The 21,261-nt window shown below is 44.9% G+C and overlaps 2 protein-coding genes across 9 annotated transcripts in view; one reads left to right on the top strand and one right to left on the bottom strand.

Annotated features, from left to right (window-relative positions):
* Ascc1 (activating signal cointegrator 1 complex subunit 1) overlaps positions 1–6,847 on the bottom strand; it is an 87,086-nt gene extending 80,239 nt beyond the window's left edge. The window contains exons 1-3 of one of the 6 annotated variants that reach the window (XM_038342283.1): positions 6,680–6,847; positions 4,655–4,796; positions 2,669–2,768 (exon numbers count right to left, since the gene is read on the bottom strand). In XM_038342283.1, coding sequence (XP_038198211.1) covers positions 2,669–2,768; positions 4,655–4,763 — 209 coding nt within the window. In that variant the 5' untranslated portion in view covers positions 4,764–4,796; positions 6,680–6,847. The other 5 variants (XM_038342277.1, XM_038342279.1, XM_038342278.1 and 2 more) reach the window with 5 other exon arrangements.
* Anapc16 (anaphase promoting complex subunit 16) lies at positions 6,477–19,600 on the top strand. 3 transcript variants are annotated; one of them, XM_038342285.1, is made up of 4 exons: positions 6,477–6,615; positions 12,339–12,505; positions 17,338–17,412; positions 19,394–19,600. In XM_038342285.1, the coding sequence occupies exons 2-4, from the start codon at positions 12,364–12,366 to the stop codon at positions 19,507–19,509; spliced, it is 333 nt and encodes a 110-aa protein (XP_038198213.1). In that variant the 5' UTR covers positions 6,477–6,615; positions 12,339–12,363; the 3' UTR covers positions 19,510–19,600. The 3 variants fall into 3 exon arrangements, with proteins under 3 accessions (XP_038198213.1, XP_038198212.1, XP_038198214.1); XM_038342284.1 differs by lacking the exon at positions 6,477–6,615 and adding an exon at positions 6,674–7,167; XM_038342286.1 differs by lacking the exon at positions 6,477–6,615 and adding an exon at positions 6,685–7,058.
* The last annotated feature ends 1,661 nt before the right edge of the window (positions 19,601–21,261 follow it).

Here is a 21,261-nt window from a genome sequence, read left to right as displayed (position 1 = left end):
TTTCAACACTCCCCTGCAAATGAGACTAACTCATCACAACCCTACCATTCCCTCCTAGCTTCAGCCGTCTACTACCGACTAATCTCCCAGCAGGTATGTGGTGCACACCTGTAATCTCAGCAGTTGAGAAACTGAAGTAGGCAGACTGCAAGTTCCAGGTCAGGGGAAGAAGAAAAGAAAGAGAGAGGGGGGGGGGAGGAAGAAAAAAGAAAAGGGTAGGGTTCCAGGGGGAGACTTCTCAGCGAATGGTATTTACTAATTAGGACTAATTAGAACCAACAACTAATCTAGTACCCATATGTTCATCAGGAACACAAGAACTTAGGAGTCTACCGAATTCAAAAGTCCATCATCAGAATTAGACATTAAGGAATTTTTACATACATCAGCAGTAGACCTATGTACGCCAACACATGTTACACTCATTTTGTTTTTCAGGAAGCTGAGTCATGACATTCTGAAATCATATCTCCAGGAGAAAATGTCATCAGAGCCTAGGAACAGAGTAAGTAAGCTGTCAGGGTTAGCTTTGGCTTCCCATTGGCTACATTCAAGGAGAATTTTATCCACAGAAGGTATTTCAGAATGTTCTCAAGGATGAAACTATTAGCCTTCAAACGCATTTGAGTTCGTATTTGTAGCTCTCCTCCTTGAGCGGACCTAACTCATCCAGTATAACAAAAAAACAGCAAGGACTCATGGACTTTTTAGAGCACTTGATCCTCCGAGGCAGTGAGCTTCTGACAACATTCTATTAGTGGTTAACGTGGGGAAGACCATGAGAGAGCATGCACATAAGCACATGCGGAAGTGACCGTAGAGTTCATAAGCAATTCACAACAGAGATCCTCGAAAAAGCACGGTAGTCTTGGCAGGCACTGAAGATTAATGGAACAGACAAATCCCTGCCTTCTAGAGGCGTCCCATACAAACACAGACTATGATAAACACCACAAACCACACGCAGAGGCATTATAAAATCATACAGTAGGATAATTAGTGATTGGCAGGGATGGCTGGAACCAAAGCAAACTTCTCTGGGAAGGAGAATATAACCAGGTAAGAAAGATAAAAAGACAGAGGTAAAAGGCATAGCACACACATGAACCCAAAGGATGAAAAAAACCACAGCAACATATGAAGAACTAAAAATATCAGGTGGGTGTTCTAACCTTAAGAACAAGGCAGAGAAAGACCTAAAGCAAAAGGAAAAGAAAACAAAATGCAGAATCAGCTAAGGCATAATCATGACTATGGCCATTGCTTTAATGAACCAGAATTCCATCTGATGGTTTTTTAAATGTATTATTAGTGTGTCATGTGTATACATAAGCACATATGTGGGTACTCCCACCACAGCACGTTGCATGAAGTTCAGAGAAGAACTTTATGAGGTTGAATACCTCCCACCTCTACAAAGGTTCTAGGGATGAAACTCAGGTTGCCAAGCTTGCATGGTGAGTGCCCTTACTTGCTGAGCCATCTCACAAGCCCCCACAGATGGATTTTAAGCAGAAGTGGTAAAATAAGCAGATTTTCCTTTTAAAAAGATCATTCCAAGCCAGGTGAGGTGATGGCTATCTGTCATCTCAGTAAATGAAAGGCTGAGAGGCAGGAGGTCCACGTCAGCCTTAACAATAAAACAAGACCATGTCTCAAAAAAGAAAAAAAAACTTAAAGGGGAGGTGGGGAGCTAGAGAGATGGCTCAGTGGTTAAAAGCACTGACTGCTCTTCCAGAGGACTTGGCTTAGAATTTCTAGCCCTCACAAAGAGGCTAGGAACTCCAGTTTCAGGGAATACAGTGACCTCTTGTGGCCTTCACAGGCACTGCATACACATGGTGAACAGACAAACACGCATGCAAGACAACAAGTCACATAAAAACAAATCTCAAGCCGGGCGGTGGTGGCGCACGCCTTTAATCCCAGCACTCGGGAGGCAGAGGCAGGCGGATCTCTGTGAGTTCGAGGCCAGCCTGGTCTACAAGAGCTAGTTCCAGGACAGGCTCTAAAAAAGCTGCCGAGAAACCCTGTCTCGAAAAACCAAAAAAAGAAAAGAGGAAAAAAAAAAATCTCAAAAACAGGGTTTTAAATCATTCCTCTTACAATGTGAGGACTAGGAAGAGAGCTGGAGTGTGGAGAGACTGCTGCAGTTGTTTTAAGAATACCACGGGAGACCCAAGAGACAGCTGTGTGATGAAGAGCACTTGCAGCTCTTGCAGAGGACCCAGGTTCAGTTGCGAGTATCCACAACACATGGCTCACAACTACCTATTAACTCCAGTTCCAGAGGATTCAACAAATTCCTCTATGCTCCTTGGGCACCAGACACATATGCAGTGTACATACATATATGTAAACATTCACACAGACATATTAGATAAATATTTCTTTTAAAAAAAGAAACCCAAAGGAAAAAGAGGTAGCGGTGAAGATAAACAGTAGATCCAAAGGACATTTAAAAGTGAAAGTCAACAGGATGTGGCAATAAACACAGAATGATTAGATTAATCTGTAATCAGTCCTTTGACATTTCAGGACTCAAAATACTAAACTCTGTCATCATCAGTAATCAAGCAGCACAGTAAGTGTGAAAGACTCAAGAGCTGGCTTCCTGCTGGGTTTCCTGGAAGTACTGTCTCCTGAAGCTGATGGGGAACTCACTCACTTGTAGAGCAGGCTAGGGGCACTGACAGTGGCCCGGAATCCTTGAGGGGTCTGCTCCACCTCATAAGCATCACAGGGCTCATCAGAATATTCCATGGAGTCTGCAAAGAAACCATAACATCTCTGAATGCTGCTGCTCAATGGAAAGCAGCCTCCTCCCCTCTGCCAATCACTCTCGGTGTTTAAGACGGCAAGAACAGGTGCGAGGAGCAGCTTGACTACTGCTTTAGTGCCCCCCCCCCCCCGTCCGCTCATAGAAGAAATAAATAAAAAGAACATGGTGGGTATTTTAAATCCTTCAGTCTCAGAACCTTGGGAAGGCAGTATATACATACCGATACTTAGCTGTTTTCTCTTAGAGTCAATATGGCGGCTGGGCAGTGGTGGTGCACTCCTTTAATCCCAGCACTCGGGAGGCAGAGGCTGGCGAATCTCTGTGAGTTCAAGGCCAGCCTGGTCTACAAGAGCTAGTTCCAGGACAGGCTTTAAAACTACAGAGAAACCCTGTCTTGAAAAACCAAAGAGAGAGAGAGAGAGAGAGAAAGAGAGAGAGAGAGTCATGCCTAAACAACATGTTTTACTATTATTCTATTCAGATGAAGTTCACATAATATAAACTCAGCCTTTTAAAATCTAATACTTTTTAGTATTAGAGCACAGAATTACTTTAATGAATTATAAATAAGGATGATACTAAGAGAATTTATTCCTTAAAACCTCAACATAGAGAAAAGAGAGGCCAGGCCTTATGCCTGGAGGAGTTCCAGGCTGAGGCTGGGAGGCTGAGGCAGGAAGAGTGGCAGCCTGAGTTATATAATAAGGATAGTGAGAGAGACCGGCACAAAAAGAATGAAAAAGAGGAGCCCAAGAATCAAGGCTGACAACACACCATAAGAAGGATCACAGGGAAAAGTGACCCCCAAAGTTAAGGTACGGTAGAAACCCTTAGGAATCAAAGAGGAACAACTGCAAAGAATTGAAAGGCCCTGCTCTAAGCCTAACCACAATGGCAACTGCCCTGAAAATACTTATAACCCACCTCAACTATTTATTTCTATTTACAAGATTACCATATGTAAAATAAGGTTAGTTGGGTCTCTGGGACTGTCAGTGCATGACCAGGAAGAAAGAAAAATAACGTAACAGTTAACATTATCTGACTCTGAACTAAAGCCTTCACACATTTATTTCTATTACTTATATTCTTAGCCAGGCATGGTGGTGTACACCTTTAATCCCAGCACTCAGGAGGCAGAGGCAGGCGAATCTCTATTAGTTCAAGGCCAGCCTAGAGAGACTCTGTCTCAAAAAAAAAAGCAAAACAAAACAAAACAAAAAATGATGGGGCCATGGTAGTGCACACCTTTAATCTCAGCACTCAGGAGGCAGAGGCAGTAGGATCTTTGAGTTTACAGAGTTTAGGACAGCCAGAGATACACAGAGAAACCCCGTCTCAAAAATCATTCATTTATTCATTCATTTGGTCATTCATTCATACTCTTTTACAATTTCACAGGCAAAGAGATTTAATTTTGACCCAGAATATCAAAAGTTAGTAGTAATAACTAACTGCAATTTCTTCACACAGCGGCTCTGCAGCTAGGAGCCCTTAATGCTCTTGCAAATGACCTGAGTTCAGTTCCCAGCACCCACACTAGGCAGCTCACAATCACCTGTAACTCCAACTCCAGGAGATCCAACACCCTCTTCAGGCTTCTCTGGGCACCCATGATCATATATATACAGACACACACACACACACACACACACACACACACCCCTCTAAAAATAATAATGAGTAAAATTACTCCTCATGGCATTTAAGCCTCTGTACAAGGTGAAATATGTCTTGACTTATGAAATGCAACCAAGAATGGCTCATTTGAGAGCGGCTTTGGCAGGATCACTGAACAGCAAGAAACAAAGAATTGCCCCTACAGTACAAGAACATTTACTTCTCATCTGACCTAAGAGCAATTAGGATTACCTTGATAGAAACCCTCATCTTCTTCATGCTGATAGTTCTTTTCCTGGATGGGATTCTTCCTATAATTCCGTCCATCAATTGTTATAATCTGTGGGCGGAGAACGTCCATGACACTTTCTGCAAATGATATTCTAGTAAAGTCCTAAAAAAGACAAACCATCTTTTTACCTTTTTATTAATTAGAAATAAAAATTTATGTCGGTAAGATGACTGAACAGGTAATGACACTTGCTCCCAAGGCTGATGACCCACCCACATGGCAGAAGAAGAAAACTTGACTCCTACAGGCTGTCCTCTGAACATGCAGCTAGGAAGCACAGGCACAGACAAAATAAATAAATGGAATAAAATAATTAAATTAAGCTGGGCGGTCGTGGCGCACGCCTTTAATCCCAGCACTCAGGAGGCAGAGACAGGCAGATCTCTGTGAGTTCAAGGGCAGCCTGGTCTACAAAGCGAGTCCCAGGACAGGCTCCAAAGCTACACAGAGAGACCCTGTCTCGAAAAATAAACAAAAAACATTAAATTAAAAACCTCCATTATATGGACTATTATGTATGCCTGAATGGATATAACTGGGCAGTAGTAATTCATAGCACATCCTAAGCAAGAATAGTGTTGCTTTTCATTGGCCTGCCACTGCATGTAAACTCTTATAAGGCAAGGACTGCATTCTCTATCATTTATTACACCCCCTGACTCACTCTAGACAGTGATTTGTAATCAGCCCTCCAATAAGAGGCATTAGTAGTATACAGCCTGCCAGTGACTTTGAGAAAACATAGGTCTCTGATTACTTTAACCTAAAGGTGAGTGCAGTCTTGACACTTACCTAACCATAGGCAAAGTGCTTCGTTCCTTCTATCCAACATAATAACAAAATGAGGAACCATTCAAACAATATCCACGGAAGAGTGCTAAGTATGTTTATAAAGGCGCTAGAAATGCACACCTAACAATCAGATCTAATTTCCCTATGATTTAACATAGTCTCAGACCAACACATCAGTGAGAAGGAACAGTTTCTGGTGGTCGCTGCCCTAACAACTGCTACATCACTTCCTGAGAAAAGCGAAACGCCTAGTCACCACTTGAATCAATATTTGGGAAATAAAGGCCCCTTATGAACTAGCGGTGGTTAAGTCCAACCCATGTTCCCATCACAGATGGCTGGGTCTTCAAGCCCATGTACTTCAAAGTGCCAAAGAAAATATAACCACCCCTTCTAAATAAATGCTTGGCCCAACCCTCTGCCAAGTCGCTAATCGGGAGCCGACAGCACAGAACCAAGGCGAGGGGTTGTGCTTTTGAGAACACAGAACGTCAACGTTGACGAGATGATGCAATTATCAACAGCCTTGACATGACACCTTTAGCCTGCCCTCCCCACCTAGGAACAAAAGTAGCCTTTGGACAGGAAAGTTGGGGCCCTGAGCGCGAGGTGGCTGTGGTGCACACTCATCTACCTTTCCTGCGCAGCTCTGGGCAGAGAGACTGCGCACAAGGACGGAAACCGACTAGCCAGCCTTGTGTCCTGCGATTGGGAGAGGGAGAGGCATATATGTCTTTGTAACTATCGTGGGAGAAGTGGAAGTCCTAAACCATAAGAGTAAACAAAGAACCCAACGCCAGAGGCAGGTACCAGAAAACACCGCAGCAGCAAGATAAACAGAACCCCCGGGAAGGTGACGGGGTGGGAGTGACCCGGAAGTGTTCCCCGAATGCTCGCTCTCCGCCCAGCTCCGGCCACGCCCTCGCTGCGCACGCGCGATAGTGCCGCCCTCGGCCTCCCCCCCCCCACCTCTACCCCCCCAGCCACAGGGGCGGGCGCACGCCGCCGTAAGACTCCCACAGAGCGGGCGGGCGGGCATGCGCACGCCACCGTCTACGTCGTAGTGAACGAAGCCGCGCTGCTTGGTCCAGGGGGCGGGGCTGTCAGTCAAAGTACACAAGCTACTCAGGTAAGTAGCCAAGGCTTCCAGAACCTTCGGTGGTTCGATGGGGCGTTGAGCTCTACGATCCTACCTGCCAGGACTAACAGGGTGGAAAGAGACCCTGGAGGCTCCCCCGCGCCCGACGTGTGCAAAAGCAATGTCCTCCGACTGAGCATGCGCGCGGAGGGTTGGCGCCTGCGCAGTGGGGCGATCGCGAGCCCCCCACCCCGCCTCCTCCCGAATTGCTGGGTGGGAAGCGTGCCTTGGGTGGAGTCAGCGTAACCAGGAGTGGTGTGCTGACTCCTCCCCGTCCCGGCCTGGTTCTTCTTTCCACCCAGAGGTGCTGCGTCTATTTGATTTGGGTGATGACCCGTCTGTTGAGGTGGAACACACTGGAAGGATCTGTGCGTCTGACAACAACAGTTGTCATAATTAGCCTTCGTACTGGATCCGATCGACTTAAGTATCTGGTTTGTTCTGAGACTTAATTTTAACAAAACTTTGTTTTGTTTTGTTTGCTTTTAAGAAAATAAGCATAAAGTAATTTATGAGTGCAAGGTCATCTCTGTCATACACAAAGTAAGTATTTAACCGAGCCATATAGTGTCCCACAAATGTTCCTTTTCCTATGAGCGGTTGTGCTGTCAGCAGCCCCAAGGATGCTCAATTATCAGCATTCAGCAAACTCTACTGAGTGTTTTTTATGGGCCCGGCAGCCTCCTGGGAAGCAAAGTTGTATACTCCACACAGTGAAAACAACCAGAGCGGCCTGACCTTCATGGCTTCGACCATCTAACCATCTCTGTCCCCTGCAGTCTCTACTGAGCTGCCAGCTCCTGATCTATGATGTATGAATCATTCATTCATCCAGGAAACATTGTGATAGGGGATTTATACGATGCCTCAAGGATACAAAGATGATTTGTGTCTTGCTTTCCAACTTGACAGGATCCTTTCCACTGCCTTCCACATACTAAGCAAATACTCTACCACTGAACTGCATGTCTCCAGACCCAAGATCACAGACTAGATTTTTACATGTGTGTGTGTGCCCATGCCTGTGGAGCCTTGAAGCTTATGTCTGATGTCTTCTTCCATAGCTTTCATGACTTCCCTGAACCCAGAATGGGTCCATTCCCACTAATCTAGCTACCTGTCCTGCTATTGGGAGTCGCTTATCTTTAACTCCCCAGTTCTGGGGTTACAGGCAGCTCCCACACCTGCAAAGCTGGTAAGTGAGCTCCGGGGATCCTCAACTCCTCCAGTGCACGCACTTTCTACATCGAGCCATCTTCGCAGACCCGGTGCAGAACAAGATGAGAAGTGAGCATGCCGACTAAGGGTGTAGCCCAGTAGTAGAATGTGTGAGGTGCAAACAGATAATGCTGTCAGCCTCCCGAGCAGACAGACCCTTCCCTTCCAGGAGTCTCAACATAGCTATGCCAAAGAGAATATGAAATACTGGACTCTGCATCGGGAAAACTGGGTGTGATATGCATGCCTTAATTCCGACACTCAATAGGCCAACCCTACAGGGTCTGGGCTACAAAGCAATAGTCTAAAAAATAAATGAATGAATAAAAGCAGGTGCCAGTGTCTATTACTGGTTTTTGTTATTTCTTAAGATGTTGTTTTTCCTAAGCCTGAAGCTGTTCTAGTTGCTTTGCCTGTATTGATCTAATCTTCATAATACTTCTATAAGGTAGGCACTATTATTGATTCCACTTTACAGGTGAGGCATCTAAGGAAGAAAAAAGTCAACTGATTTGATTCGTCCAGTCACACAGCAGATAGCAAAGCCAGGATATAGACCTAGGCAGGGTTTTTTTTTTTTTTTCTTTCCTGTTTTTTGTTTGTTTGGTTGGTTGGTTTTGGTTTTTCAAGACAGGCTTTCTCTGTGTATCTTTGGCTGTCCCTGGAACTTACTCTGTAGACCAGACTGTCCTCGAACTCACAGTGATCTGCCTGTCTCTGCCTCCCGTAGTGCTGGGATTAAAGACATGAGCCACTGCAACCAGTGGCAGGCAGTTTTTTAATAGTTTATTACTGTTTAATGATTTATTTATTTTTATTTGTGTGTGTGTGTGTGTGTGTGTGTGTGTGTGTGTGCAACCAAGGAGGCTAGAAGAAGACCACAGATCGCCCAGAGCTGGGGTTGCAGGTGAATGTGAGCCACCAAACGTGGGTGCTGGGAACCACACTCCAGTCCCCTGCAAGAGCAACAAGCACTCTTAACCTCTGAGCCAACTCTTCAGCCCCCACAGTCAGCCCTCAATTGCTGTGCTAGCTTGCCCTCATGCAGAGGAGCATATCGGCAAGCCATTGCTTCAGATATTAGGTGACCTTTAGGAAGTCAGTGGTTCCTGTGAGCTGTGTGAGCATGCTGTGAACATGCTTAAATGAGTGGCTAGAGTTACAATGATCACTGAGTTAATCCCTATGCTCAGCATTTAAAGTCTAGGGTTTGTTGTTAGCTTAACTCCGGATGGCATTCAGAACTAGAGACTGGAGATGTAGCTCAGGGTGGAACTTGTCGGACATTCACAGGGCCTGGCTCCTCCTCCAGCTCCAGCAAGAGAAGAAACAAACAGAAAACCTTAAGCAAATCTTTAGAACCAGAGATCTTGCATGTGTATCTCTGCGTCTCAGCAGAAGACGGCTTATTTAAAGTTAACCTTGCACTGATTTCTAGCTCTTTTTTTCCACCCTGACTGTTTTTTATATGGAGCAATAGTAGTTTGGAGAATTGGGAAGAAAATAGGATGAAAGGAAGCTCCTTTGATGACCTTCAGTTACAGAGTCACTGTGGCTAGCCTTTGAAGTTAGCTGGCCACCGCTTGGGTGCTCTGTCAGGCAGCTGATCTCAAAATACAAAACACAAAGCATTCACAACTAAATGGAACATTATCAGGGTGGAAGTTGAAGAGAACAGAGTTTAAAATCTTAATTGAGAAAAATAAACAGTTCTCAGGGGGTTCTGCTCTGAACTGGGGGTGACGTAAATCCAGAGCTGCTCTCTGGGGAAGAGGCCGAATGGTCTACGTGCTTTATTTGATTCCACCAGGAATCCAGTTAGAGATTTGGACCTGGTACATCAATACTTAAGTCTCTTTTAAGTAACAACTTAAAACTTTACCAGGCTATGTTTTGAGCCAGTATGGTGCAAAGGGGCAGTTAGAAATCCCACATGAAAGATTGCTTGCCCTGATGCATACGAGTACAGTTCCGAAAGTAACCCAAGAGCAAAATTAAAAGTATCATTAATGAGCTGGGCATAGTGGCCATGCCTTTGACACCAGCACTAAGAAGCAGGCAGAATTCTGTGAGTTTGAGGCCAACCTAGACTACATAGCAAGTCCTAGAACAGGACAGCCAGGGCTACATAGTGAGAGCCTATTTTAAAATAAGACTTTCTTTAAAAAGTTAGAAAGCCGTTCATGAGTTTGCATTTATAATAGTCTAATGATAGCAATAGTCTTACTATTTCATTATTCCATGTCAGCGTTGATTAGTGCCACCTATGGGTGACCATATGGTGGAACTAGAAACCAAGCTCTGCTTCTCTGACAACCACATGTCACTGCCATGGAGTTAGGAGACAGAAGCCACCATCTCAGACATCTTTACAGTTTTCCTCAGAAGGAAGCTAGATGCTCTGGACAGAAAGGATTTACAGGAACGTAGCATTCTCTAGTATTTTTCTGTTTTATTTTGTTTTCAAAAGATGAGTTTTGACTTTTTAAGCATTCTCAATTGAAACTAGAGACTCAAATGATAGAAGTGTGTGCCCCACCACTGAGCTCTGCTCCCCAAATATGCCAGAACTAGGGGGAGCTTGAGTGAAAACCATTCAGCAAAATTTTCTCTGACCATAACAGAGGCGAGCTGTTTTCATGGGGGCTTTTGTTTGTTTGCTTTGTTTTCTGCTTGTTTGTTGGGTTTTTTGTTTGGTTTATTTGTTGTTTTAGTTTTCAGTTTGGTTTTTTGAAGGATCCCGTGTATCCCAGACTGACCTGGAACCAAAGATGAACATGAACTTCTGCACCTCCTACCTCTACCTCCCAGGTGCTAGAGTTTTACTTCTTTGCCTCCATTCCTTGTTTACATGGTGCTAGGAACTGAGCCCAGGGCTTCCTGCATACTAGGCAAGCAGTTTGCTAACTGAAAAACATCCCCAACCCTGGAAAATTCATTTTAAAGATCATTTTTAAGCCAGACCTGGTAGCGCATGGCCGTAATCCCAGCGCTTGGGTCACTGACAAAGTGGCACTGCCTTGAGTTTCATTCAGGCCAGACCAAGCTACATAGTTAATTCAGACCTTCTTTATAAATAAATAGTTAAAACCTATGTAATGTGAAAATAAGCCATTGTCTGTTGTTATTGAAACAGACTCCTGGCTGTGTAGTCCCCTGCCTCAGCCTCCTGAAAATCTGAAACTTTCCATACTGGTGCACATCACTGCTACCATGTAAAGTCATTTGTTCACTGAAGTACTAGAATCCATTATCTGGTGAGAGACCACGAGCCACATGGTTTTATTGAAATTGTATTTAGCATTTAAAAGCGGACATATAGCTCTTCAGTTATGGTAATAGCCACATGAGCCTCATGCTGCCCTATTGGACAGAACTAGACTATCAGAACATTTCCATGGTGACAGAAAGTTCTAGATGGCATAAACAAAATGGTAGTAACCATTTTAAAATTTACAGTAGCCAGGCCACAGTAGCACACACCTTTAATCCCAAACACATAGGAGGCAGAAGAAGGTGGATCTCTGAGTTTGAGGCCATCCTGGTCTACAGAGCTAGTTCAGTACAGCCAAGACTACACAAAGAAACCCTGTCACCCAAAACAACAACAAAAATGTGTGTGTGTGTGTGTGTGTGTGTGTAATGACTTCATATGCTTCTGATATCATGTTCTTGTTCTGAAATTTTGTAGGAAGTCAGCACTGGAATCTGGGTTTTCAGATGTGATGGCACAGGACTAAGCCCACAGATACTCAGTTCACAAAGAGCTGTGATTTCTGAGATCAGTTCCTGAATTATTTTGTTCCAGTTTTTGGTCGCCATCAAGTGTTAGATTTAGGCATTGCATTTACGTTAACAGTTTCTCAATGAAAGTGCCAATATGTATTTCCTAACCGATTCCCTTCCTTGGGAACAGAACACAATGTTATTTTGGACTCTTATTTGGAAAACTTGATAAGTGAACTTCTTGGTATGGCTTAGTGAGGATGTACCCAAGACAAACTGTCCTGTGGAGCAGGAATATTTATCCTTGGGTCCATTTCTGCCTTGGCACTGACATAACGCCCTTCATAACTCATTAATCATCCACACTCAATTCCAAATGGCACAACTTGCTAATGGGAAAAACTAGGACTCTTTTTTTTTTTTTTCAATCTTTTGTGTTTGTGGGGGGGGGGAATCCTTTTTTTGGACATGGTTTCTCTGTATAACAGCTCTGGCTATCCTGGAACTTGGTTTGTAGACCAAGCTGGCCTCAAACTCACAGAGATCCACCTGCCTCTGCCTCCTGAGTGCTGGGATTAAAGGTGTGCACCTACCACACCCAGCTTGACAATCTATTCTTAAACATGTTTTTACTTTAAAACCTAAGTGACATTATAAAAAAAAAAAAAACTATATTCGGAGAAAAGATGGGAAAGCTGGCCATACTGGGCTAGGATGAAATACAGTCAACCTGACTTTTATACACCTTCTGATCGCTGTTTTTCCTCTAGTGAAGAGAGAATTCTGCTGGAGGGAATGGCTGCCTCCTCATCCTCGTCGTCAGCTGGCGGGGTCAGTGGGAGCTCTGTCACTGGTTCTGGCTTCAGCGTTTCAGACCTTGCCCCGCCGCGGAAAGCTCTGTTCACCTACCCTAAAGGAGCTGGAGAGATGTTAGAAGGTGAGCTCACGCTGTGTTTGCTGAGCAATCGGCTGCAGACCTTCAGTGCATGTGAAGTGTAAAGCGTGGGTGGGGGGGGTGCGGGGCTCAAGCCCTTGAGTGACTCGACCAGGGTTGGCACTGGTGCCAGGAGCTCCAGGTTGCCTTGTTGTGGCACCTGTTTGATGTATTTTCTTCTTAGTGAGCATCTACAGATAGATTAACCCCGACAGACAGGCCCAAAGGGAAGTAAAAGGCAATGCATTTACCTCTGTGAAGGTGACTCTTGGGGCCAGCCCACGGCAGGACATTGCTGTGTGACTGTGTGGTTTTTATAGCACCGGAGACAGATTTGCAACCACCATCTTATCACACATTTGCAGACTGCCTGGTTAGAAATAGGTCACAGGCAGTGGTCATGAAGCAGCGCTGGCAACTGGAATCCATCAGGTTCATGTTAAGCTAGGCTGGTAATTCAGTGAAGGAGCATAAAACTCACAAGAGACACTTACTTAAAATGAGCATGTCTTGCTTGGCAGGTGAATCTCTGAATTCTAGGCCAATCTTGTCTACATAGTGAATTCAGGCCAACCAGGGCTGTACAACAAGACCCTTTTTCTTTTCCAAAAAAATAAAATGCATGTGTCTGGGTTCGCCCTAGAGATCCTAGATTAGACTAGGACAGGAATCTTTGGTTTTTGACCAGGATCCAGGGCCTTCTCACGAGGGAGTCTTCCCATCCTTGAAAAACATTGGCAAATGCTTTTACATGTTTTGAGCCATTAAGAGCTCAAAATCACTTGAGTCAAGCATTTTTGTGTTGAATTATAAAATGGTCTTTTTAAATTTAAATCTTGCATGGTTTGCATGGATATATTTTAAATCAATTAAAAGATGTCTCTGAGAAAGGCACCAACTATATTTGGGCCTAGTTTTTTGGGGGGTGATCATTTATATCAGATACTTTAAAACAAACAAATAGTTTCAGGTTAAATAATGCCAAACACCATAACTGTTTTTTTTTTTTTCCTGTAGTGTTGGAGACTGAACCCAGTGGCCGCATGCATGATAGGCAAGCATTCTTTGACCCAGCTGCATGTCTAGCAAGCCAGGACAAACAGAAGAATCATTTGTGATAGAAAAACAGGCGGAGTCTAGCACCATAAGGCTCTGGGGTAGATTGCATGTGATTGGTAGTGAAGCAGCCGGCCGTGTGTGATCTGGGAGGTGGTGGATCAGGCATGCGCACTTCTGCCCTTGCCTTTTTGTTGCCTCCATTTGTGTTAATACTCGCCAGGTCTGACTGGAAGTAGAGGCTTTGTCTCCATATTTGGCACGAAAAGTAAATCTCAACTTTAACTATCTGTTGCAGAGATGTGTCAAGAAAGTTTCCCATAGAACAAATGACAAGTTGAAGGCACTCAGGTTACTTAATGAGCTTTATAGAGCAGAAGAAAATCAGTGTTTAACACTGCTTCAAGAAAAAGTCATGAAGTTAGTCCTAGCTGGCGTCCTAGAAGGTTTCTTTCTGACCGTTTTCATTGCCTCGTGCGGAATTGATTGGGGTCTGTGGTAGAATAGGTATGTTACATTTAAGTGCACAGTTGTGACCCTCCTGCATCCTAGTCATCTTAAAAACTGCTTACACTTAAAGACAGACTAGAAAACAACTGACTTGGCCAAACCAAGTAGCTGACATCCCATTTAATATCGAGAATAGAGAGAAGGACTGGTGAACCATTTCATCACGTAAAAGGTGCCTGCCACCGCACCTGACCACCTGGGTTTAATCCCTGGGTCTCATGGTGGAAGGAGGGGACTGACTCCCAAAAGTTGTCTACCGACCACTCCACAACTTCCAATACATAAATGAATGGATGAATGAATGAATGAACAAACGTCAAATTTATAAAAATTGGAAAGTCCACCATTACCCCACAGTATATACTGGGGTGTGCTTCTGCTTTACCTCCCCTCCAATGAATGCCACTCCTCTGTTCCACACATGCCTCATCTCCATGGATGCTGAAGTCAGCAGGTGCTCGGGTCTTTTCCGGGAAATGGCATGGTATTTACATATGACTGTGCATATTCTTCCCTGTAGCACTCCTAAATATGCGTTGACAATGGTGTCAGATTTGGAGGTGACACTGTTGTACAGTGACTATGCATGCATCAAACTATTTTTTTCTTCGTTCTTGTGTTTGTTTATTTTTGAGTCTCGTGTAGTCCAGGCTGACCTCTATCTCCTTGAACTCCTTATCCTCCTCCTACTTCCCAAGTGCTGAGATTACAGGTCTATATTACTATGTCTGGCTTCTTCCATGTTGGAGACTAAACTCAAGGCGCAGTGCCTGCTAGATAAGGTACCTTACCAACTGAGCTATGTGCCAGGCCCATTCTTCATACATCAGTGTCATGGAAACAAACTATAGTGATGGATGAGGTAATCCCAACACTCAGGAGGCTGAGACAGGAGAATGGCTGAGTTAAGTGTTAGCCTGTGCTACCTAGAGACTTCCATGCCAGCCTGGGCAATGAGTGGGACTTTCTAAAATGAAAGGGAACAGAGCAAGGTTGGCTTTGAGAGTGAGGAACAAAAGCATTTAGGAGTCAAGGTTGGGTGTGTGTCAGAATCCCAACAGGTTCAACTTGATGTTGCCTGCTCCTAAATCTAGGATAATAAATCCAAACAGCCTGTAGTTAACCTCTCAAATTAACTTTTTGGTTCATCTGCTGTCTGCTAACAGCAGTACGAAGCAAGCTTTAACAGTCTCCTACCCTCTGCTGAGATTGTTCTCACCCAGTTATTAGTGAGCAAATGAGAGGCTTCCTTCCAGCCCAGTAGTGGCTGTATTTGAGGAACCTCACAAGGCCGCTGGTTTATAAATCACCCGGGATTGTCTCATTTCCTACTGTGAAGTAATACCTTTCAAATGAATTTCCATAGCCTTGAATTTAATGGAATTAGTGTTAGCTGTGGGCTCTTTACTGAACTTTTTCACCCTGATGCACTGCTGCCCAGTGTTTTTGATTACAGTTGTAAATAGAAAGCTGACTCTGCTGGAGAAATCCCAACCTTTAGATCGGTAGATGTTACATCAGATAGGGTGTGGCTTAAGAAGCAGTGGACTTTGTAGTTAACACAAAGCTACACGTGCATGGGCTGCATTCTCTCTCAGGCCTGAAGTACGGGTACCCAGGCACCTTTTTGGAAAATGTGCTTCTATATTTTTGCCTTGGACCTCATTACCAAGAAAGATAGGCCAGTGTGATAATTTATGCATTTTATCCTAGTGGGAGGCAGCACTTCCAGGAGCTTTCCCACGGGCCACTTGATCCTTACAGCCCACTTCCCACAGTTCAGGATCAAACCACCTGGGAGGCCAGGTCTGCTTCTCTATGCTTTGCTCTTTGCAAAGTAAACCCTGAGTTGTACTTGAGCTCTTTAAGAAGGATGCCAGTGTGTGTTGTTTACCTGCAAGAACATCATGAATTGCTTCGTTGGTGCCAAGTTCACGCAGCTCCCTTCCCTGGGTGGAATTTGGAGTTATCCACTGCTCTGCTCTTACAGATACACGTCATGATGTCATCAGCTTGTCTAGATCTTTACACCAGTCAGAAGCAAGGGACGCAGCTGAGCAGCAGCTAGTACACCAGGCGTGAAGGCAGTGCTCTAGGCTTGACCCCAGCACCACGAGGAAGAAAGATGAAAAGCCAGGAATGGGAAAGAAACTTGAACTTACAGACTGCTCAACCTAAGAGTGATTTCGATCTCTCTCTCCTCTTCCGTTGATTTGAAGTTAATAGACATAGCAGGAAGCCTTTTTGGTTGTGTGTTCACACCGTTCAGATAGTTAGTAGCTGTGCTTTTTCCCTTTGACTACCAGGACTTGTAAAGAAAGGTTTGTGTGAAACTCAGCGGGAGACCAGAATGTGTTGGTAGCTCCCTGTCACTAAATCCCCGTGACACACCAATCCATGACTGACTAGTGAGTGCTGACATCTAGCAGTGCTAGTGTGAACTGCTACCTTGAGAGAGACAGCTGTGTCCTCTTTCCATTTGAGAACTTTGCTAATGAACCACCTGCCCGGGGGGGGGGGGGGGGGGGGGGGACGGGGGGGGGGAGGCAGGGGGTGTTGCTGCCCTTTAAAACATGGAATTTTCCTACGTGAATTGTGTGTCTTTGGGGATATGTTTTGCTCGATCAGCCTTTGCGCTGACGAGTGTCAGGTTTCCCAATCACCCTCTGAGTATCACGACTGAACTAGCCACCTTCTTGTTGGCAGGACTTGGCACCAGCTCAGTGCTAAGGCCTGGGCTTGCACCATTCCCTTATCGTCATTCAAATCGCATGCTTGGTTCAGTCGGAAAGTCAGGGCTACAATTTGTGTTTATAGGATGAAGTTTCCCAGGAGGGTTTTGTGATGGTCATGGTGATACAGTTTGATATATTAAAAGCCGACAGCTGTTTTCCCCTTGGCTCTGTTTTTTTAGAATAAAAGTGATTGGAGTTTTGTCCTAAGTCACACAAGTACCACATAGCTGGGTGTGTCAGCTGCCTTGTTTGCCTGCTGCTCAGGACAGGAAGGGGGCAATGGTGACCCGGACATCAGGCTAAGGTTTCTTGTTTTTGTTTTTGTAACACTATTTTTGAACTCTCAAACAAGTAGGACTATTTTAATATCCTAGCCATAGAAGAGCAGCCTTTGCAGGAGCAGCGTTCTCAAGGACCCCTCTGCTCACACCAGAGACGCCTTAGACCTCAGCGGTAGAAGCAGGGGAGAATGGGCAGGCTCGCTTGCTTCTCCGGAATTTATTAACGCTAACGCCTGTGCCCTTTCTCTTGTAGATGGCTCTGAGAGGTTCCTCTGTGAGTCGGTGTTTAGCTATCAGGTGGCGTCCACGCTTAAACAGGTGAAGCATGGTAAGTGCATGAGCTGCCTTCCTTCCTACAAATGTATGTGTATGGGAAGCAAGGGACACACGTTCTGAAAGGTCACTGTGCTGTGACAAAAGCCACAAACTGTTTAAATGACTTTCTGAATTGAACACTCTTAAGATCTTGTCCAGATTAAAAACCCCCATGGAGGTTTGACGTCCTGGTTCAGTTCTTTCAGGAGTCGCTGCTTCCTGCTCCTCTGTTCCTTCACCTACCCTTTGTGAGACCCCTTACTGCTTGCTTTCAGGCACCACCTTCCCTAGTGTCCGTGCAGCACCTGCCCTGTCCACACTGTGAGCCCTCGGTGACACAAACACTTCACCAAGTCTCCATCCTGGATCAAGAACCATGTCCCCTCCTGCCCGCTCCTCCTAGGGGAAACCCATGGGAGCTTCTGAATGAATCCCTGTGGCTTGGAGAACAGGGACCTGTTTATACTGTGTTTTTGTTTTTGGGTGTCTCCTGAGTGCTGGGGTTACAGACATAGCCACCAAGTCTAGCATATACTGAGAGTGTGATGACGGGCAATGTCCTTTTCCAGTGCTAGGGCTCAGACGAGGAGCGTGACACATGCTGGCCATGTGCTCCACCACTGAGGCTCAACCAGCCTCTAAAAGTGGGGTTTTGTTTTGTTTGCTGCTGTTGGGTTTTTTTTGTTGTTGTTGTTGATGATGTTAGTTTTGATTTTTTTTTTTTTCTGAGACAGGGTTCTGTGTGTATCCCTGGCTGTCCTGAAACTTATTCTGTAGACCAGGCTGACCTTGATCTCAGATCTGCCTGCCTCTGCCTCCCAAGTGCTGGGATTAAAGGCATGTGCCACCACCACCCAGCTGTATTTTTTCCTTTATTATTTTTATTATTATTATTTTCTCACTCTAAAACTCACTATGTAGCCCAGGCTGGCCTAGAACTCTGAGCAATTCTCCTACCTCCGCTTCCCAAGTGCTTGAACCACCAGTCCTTGCTTCTGGCTACTTTTCATCTTCTCTCTTTCCTGCCTTCCCCATCTGTGTGTGTATCTCCCTTTACTGTATCTGTTTCCCTGTCTCCCCTCACCCCCGCCTCTTTTTTAAAGGAAAACAGGGAGAGTTTATTAAGGAATTTGAGGGTCTTGCTACAGGGAGCTACTTCCATACAGAAATAGACCCCTGCTTCCTTTTCGGGGAAACCTACAGGAAACATTTCAATACAGATTTAAGCATAGAGATTTCTAGAAAGAGAGACCCTTAAAAAAAGGAGAGTATATACCCAGGAGAGTCACACCTGTTTTTCTTAATAATTGCATTTAAAATTATTTTAATATAAAAGGCTTTCCAGACTCAGAGAAAGAACAGATTTAGTCAAGGAAAGGATTGAGCCTGAAGGGAGATAAAGGGATGGAGGACCTTGATGGATTAACACAGCAGGAGAAAATAGAAAAACATTCAGATAAGGGGCTGGAGAGATGGCTCAGCAATTAAGAGCACTGGCTGTTCTTCCGGAGGACCTGGGTTTCATTCCCAGGACCCACGTGGTGGCTGGCAACCATCTGTAACTTTAGTTCCAGGGGATATGACACCTTCTCCTGGCTTCCTAGACACATACACATATACACATAAATAATAAAAAATAATGAGAATGGGTGTATTCAGGAAGACACCCATTACCAACCTCTGACCACTAGGTGCCTGACACACATGCACATACACGTGTATGCACACACATAAAGGGCAGTACTCATGGAAGCTGATGCAGCTCAGTGGTAACACTTGACCCTAAGGTTCAGTCTCCACCACTGCAAGCAAAGGGGAGAAGCAGTGCAGATGAATGGAGAATGGCTGGAAGTGTTCCTGGTCTTCAGACACCATTACCAAATGTCAAGTGGAAAAGCCCAGCCACAAATTCTAGACCAGGGGTCACGTTTGTGAGTGGTGACAATCTCATGGGAAATGCCCTGTTGTTTTCTGCCACTTCTGACTCTTTACAGATCAGCAAGTTGCTCGGATGGAAAAACTGGCTGGCTTGGTGGAAGAGCTGGAGGCTGATGAGTGGCGGTTTAAACCCATCGAGCAGCTGCTGGGGTTCACGCCCTCTTCGGGTTGATGTCGCCTGCATGGTCGCTCCTAGGGCACAGCCACCCAGAGACTCACAGCTGTACTATGAGCTGCATGTCTGAATTCACATCCTAACTTGGTTCCTCTGTTTCTATTATTAGGCCACAAGTGCTCATGTGAGATGTTACTGAGAAGTTTTTCACATGTTTGCTTCTAAAAGTATTGGGAGGCAAGTGCAGGAGGATCTCTGTGAGTTTGAGGCTAGCCTGATCTACATAAAGTTCCAGGACAGCCAGAGCTATGCAGAGAGACCCTGTCTCAAAAATAAAAAAAGTAGCCGGGCAGTGGTGGTGCACGCCTTTAATCCCAGCACTCAGGAGGCAGAGGCAGGCGGATCTCTGTGAGTTCAAGGCCCGCCTGGTCTACAAGAGCTAGTTCCAGGACAGGCTTCAATAGCTACAGAGAAACCCTGTCTCGAAAAAATAAAATAAAAATAAAAAATAAAGTATTGTGGATCAGATTAAGGCAGTCCTCTTAGGGAACCAGGAGGGTTGGGATTTCAGAGATAGTTATACAAGTCTCCTAAGCCAGACACATGCCAGAGTTCACCAACTGATGGCATGTGTCCTGTCATTCATAGAGCACCTGGAAGCTTTCACCAGTCAAACCCAAGGTCAGGATCTGTAGTCTCACGGTCACAGCCCAAACATTTCTCATCACAGAGGAGTATGATTTCAGCTCAGGGTCTATCCAGATGGGGGATTTTAAGGTGTTCTTTCCCCCTCTATTCTTAGACATTTAAATGTTATAGATTATTTTTCTCGCCTCTTATGCTAAATGGTGCTACCCCACCCCATCCCTGCACCCTAAAATTGTTTTTTGAATTTTGCAGCACTTGAAAAAATAAAGTGACCTAATTCCTTTTAGACCCTGAAATCCTTAGTCCAACTCATTGGGGATATTCCGAAGCCAATGGATCTGTAAGAGTTCCAGATGGCACACTTGCCCTTTCAAAGTCCTAGAGATGTGGGGCAGAGAGAGAGGTCAGATTACTTTCTTGTTAGAGTCTAAAGTCATTTCTCTTCTGTAAACAGTAGATTTGCTTTACTTCCAGGCTGTTTGCTGATACAGTGTCCAAACTTACTGCCACCTCAGTAGGTATGATTGACTCATCCATTTTTTTTGGATCCTGTCTCGCTCTCAACTCACAGCAGTCCCCCTGCCTTGGCCTACTAAATGTTAGGATTGCCCTCCTCTCTTCACTAGGTTTTTACACAGTGGTAGAGGAAAAACCTGGAAGATAAAGAGGTTTTTGTGCCTAATCATGGGACCCCACACTTCACAATTAGGCGGGTTACTATTTTACATACAAATTTGCCCTAGCCAGCATTTACCTTTCTGCTCATCAATTAATAATTTGCACCTGATCTGCTTAGAGTTGCTCACTTATAAATAAATTTAATCCCAGTAGCAATTGGCCTTAATCTCAGGAGTTCAAAATATTTAACACACACTCCCTGACAGGGAGGAGGAGTTGACCTTGGTAGCGGCTGAGCTCTGTGGCACGTTAGAGGAACTGCTCACAGACGTGTAGCTCAGGCAGAAGATTGTAAGTTGGGATGGAGGGACACTGATGGATTACGGAGTCCACTGTTCTTGTCTGAAGCAGTCCAGAGCTTGAGAAGTACCAGCCCACTTGGGACAGATTTTCAGTGAGTCTAGAAGCTGTCGCCCCTCATTTCATATGTGAAGCTGCAGCACTGACTCTCACCTGCCTTTACCCTCTGGCATTTGGACTTAA

This window comes from Arvicola amphibius, chromosome 9, assembly GCF_903992535.2.
Source record: "Arvicola amphibius chromosome 9, mArvAmp1.2, whole genome shotgun sequence".
Taxonomy (NCBI): domain Eukaryota; kingdom Metazoa; phylum Chordata; class Mammalia; order Rodentia; family Cricetidae; genus Arvicola; species Arvicola amphibius.
This window is presented reverse-complemented; position numbering and strand designations above follow the sequence as displayed.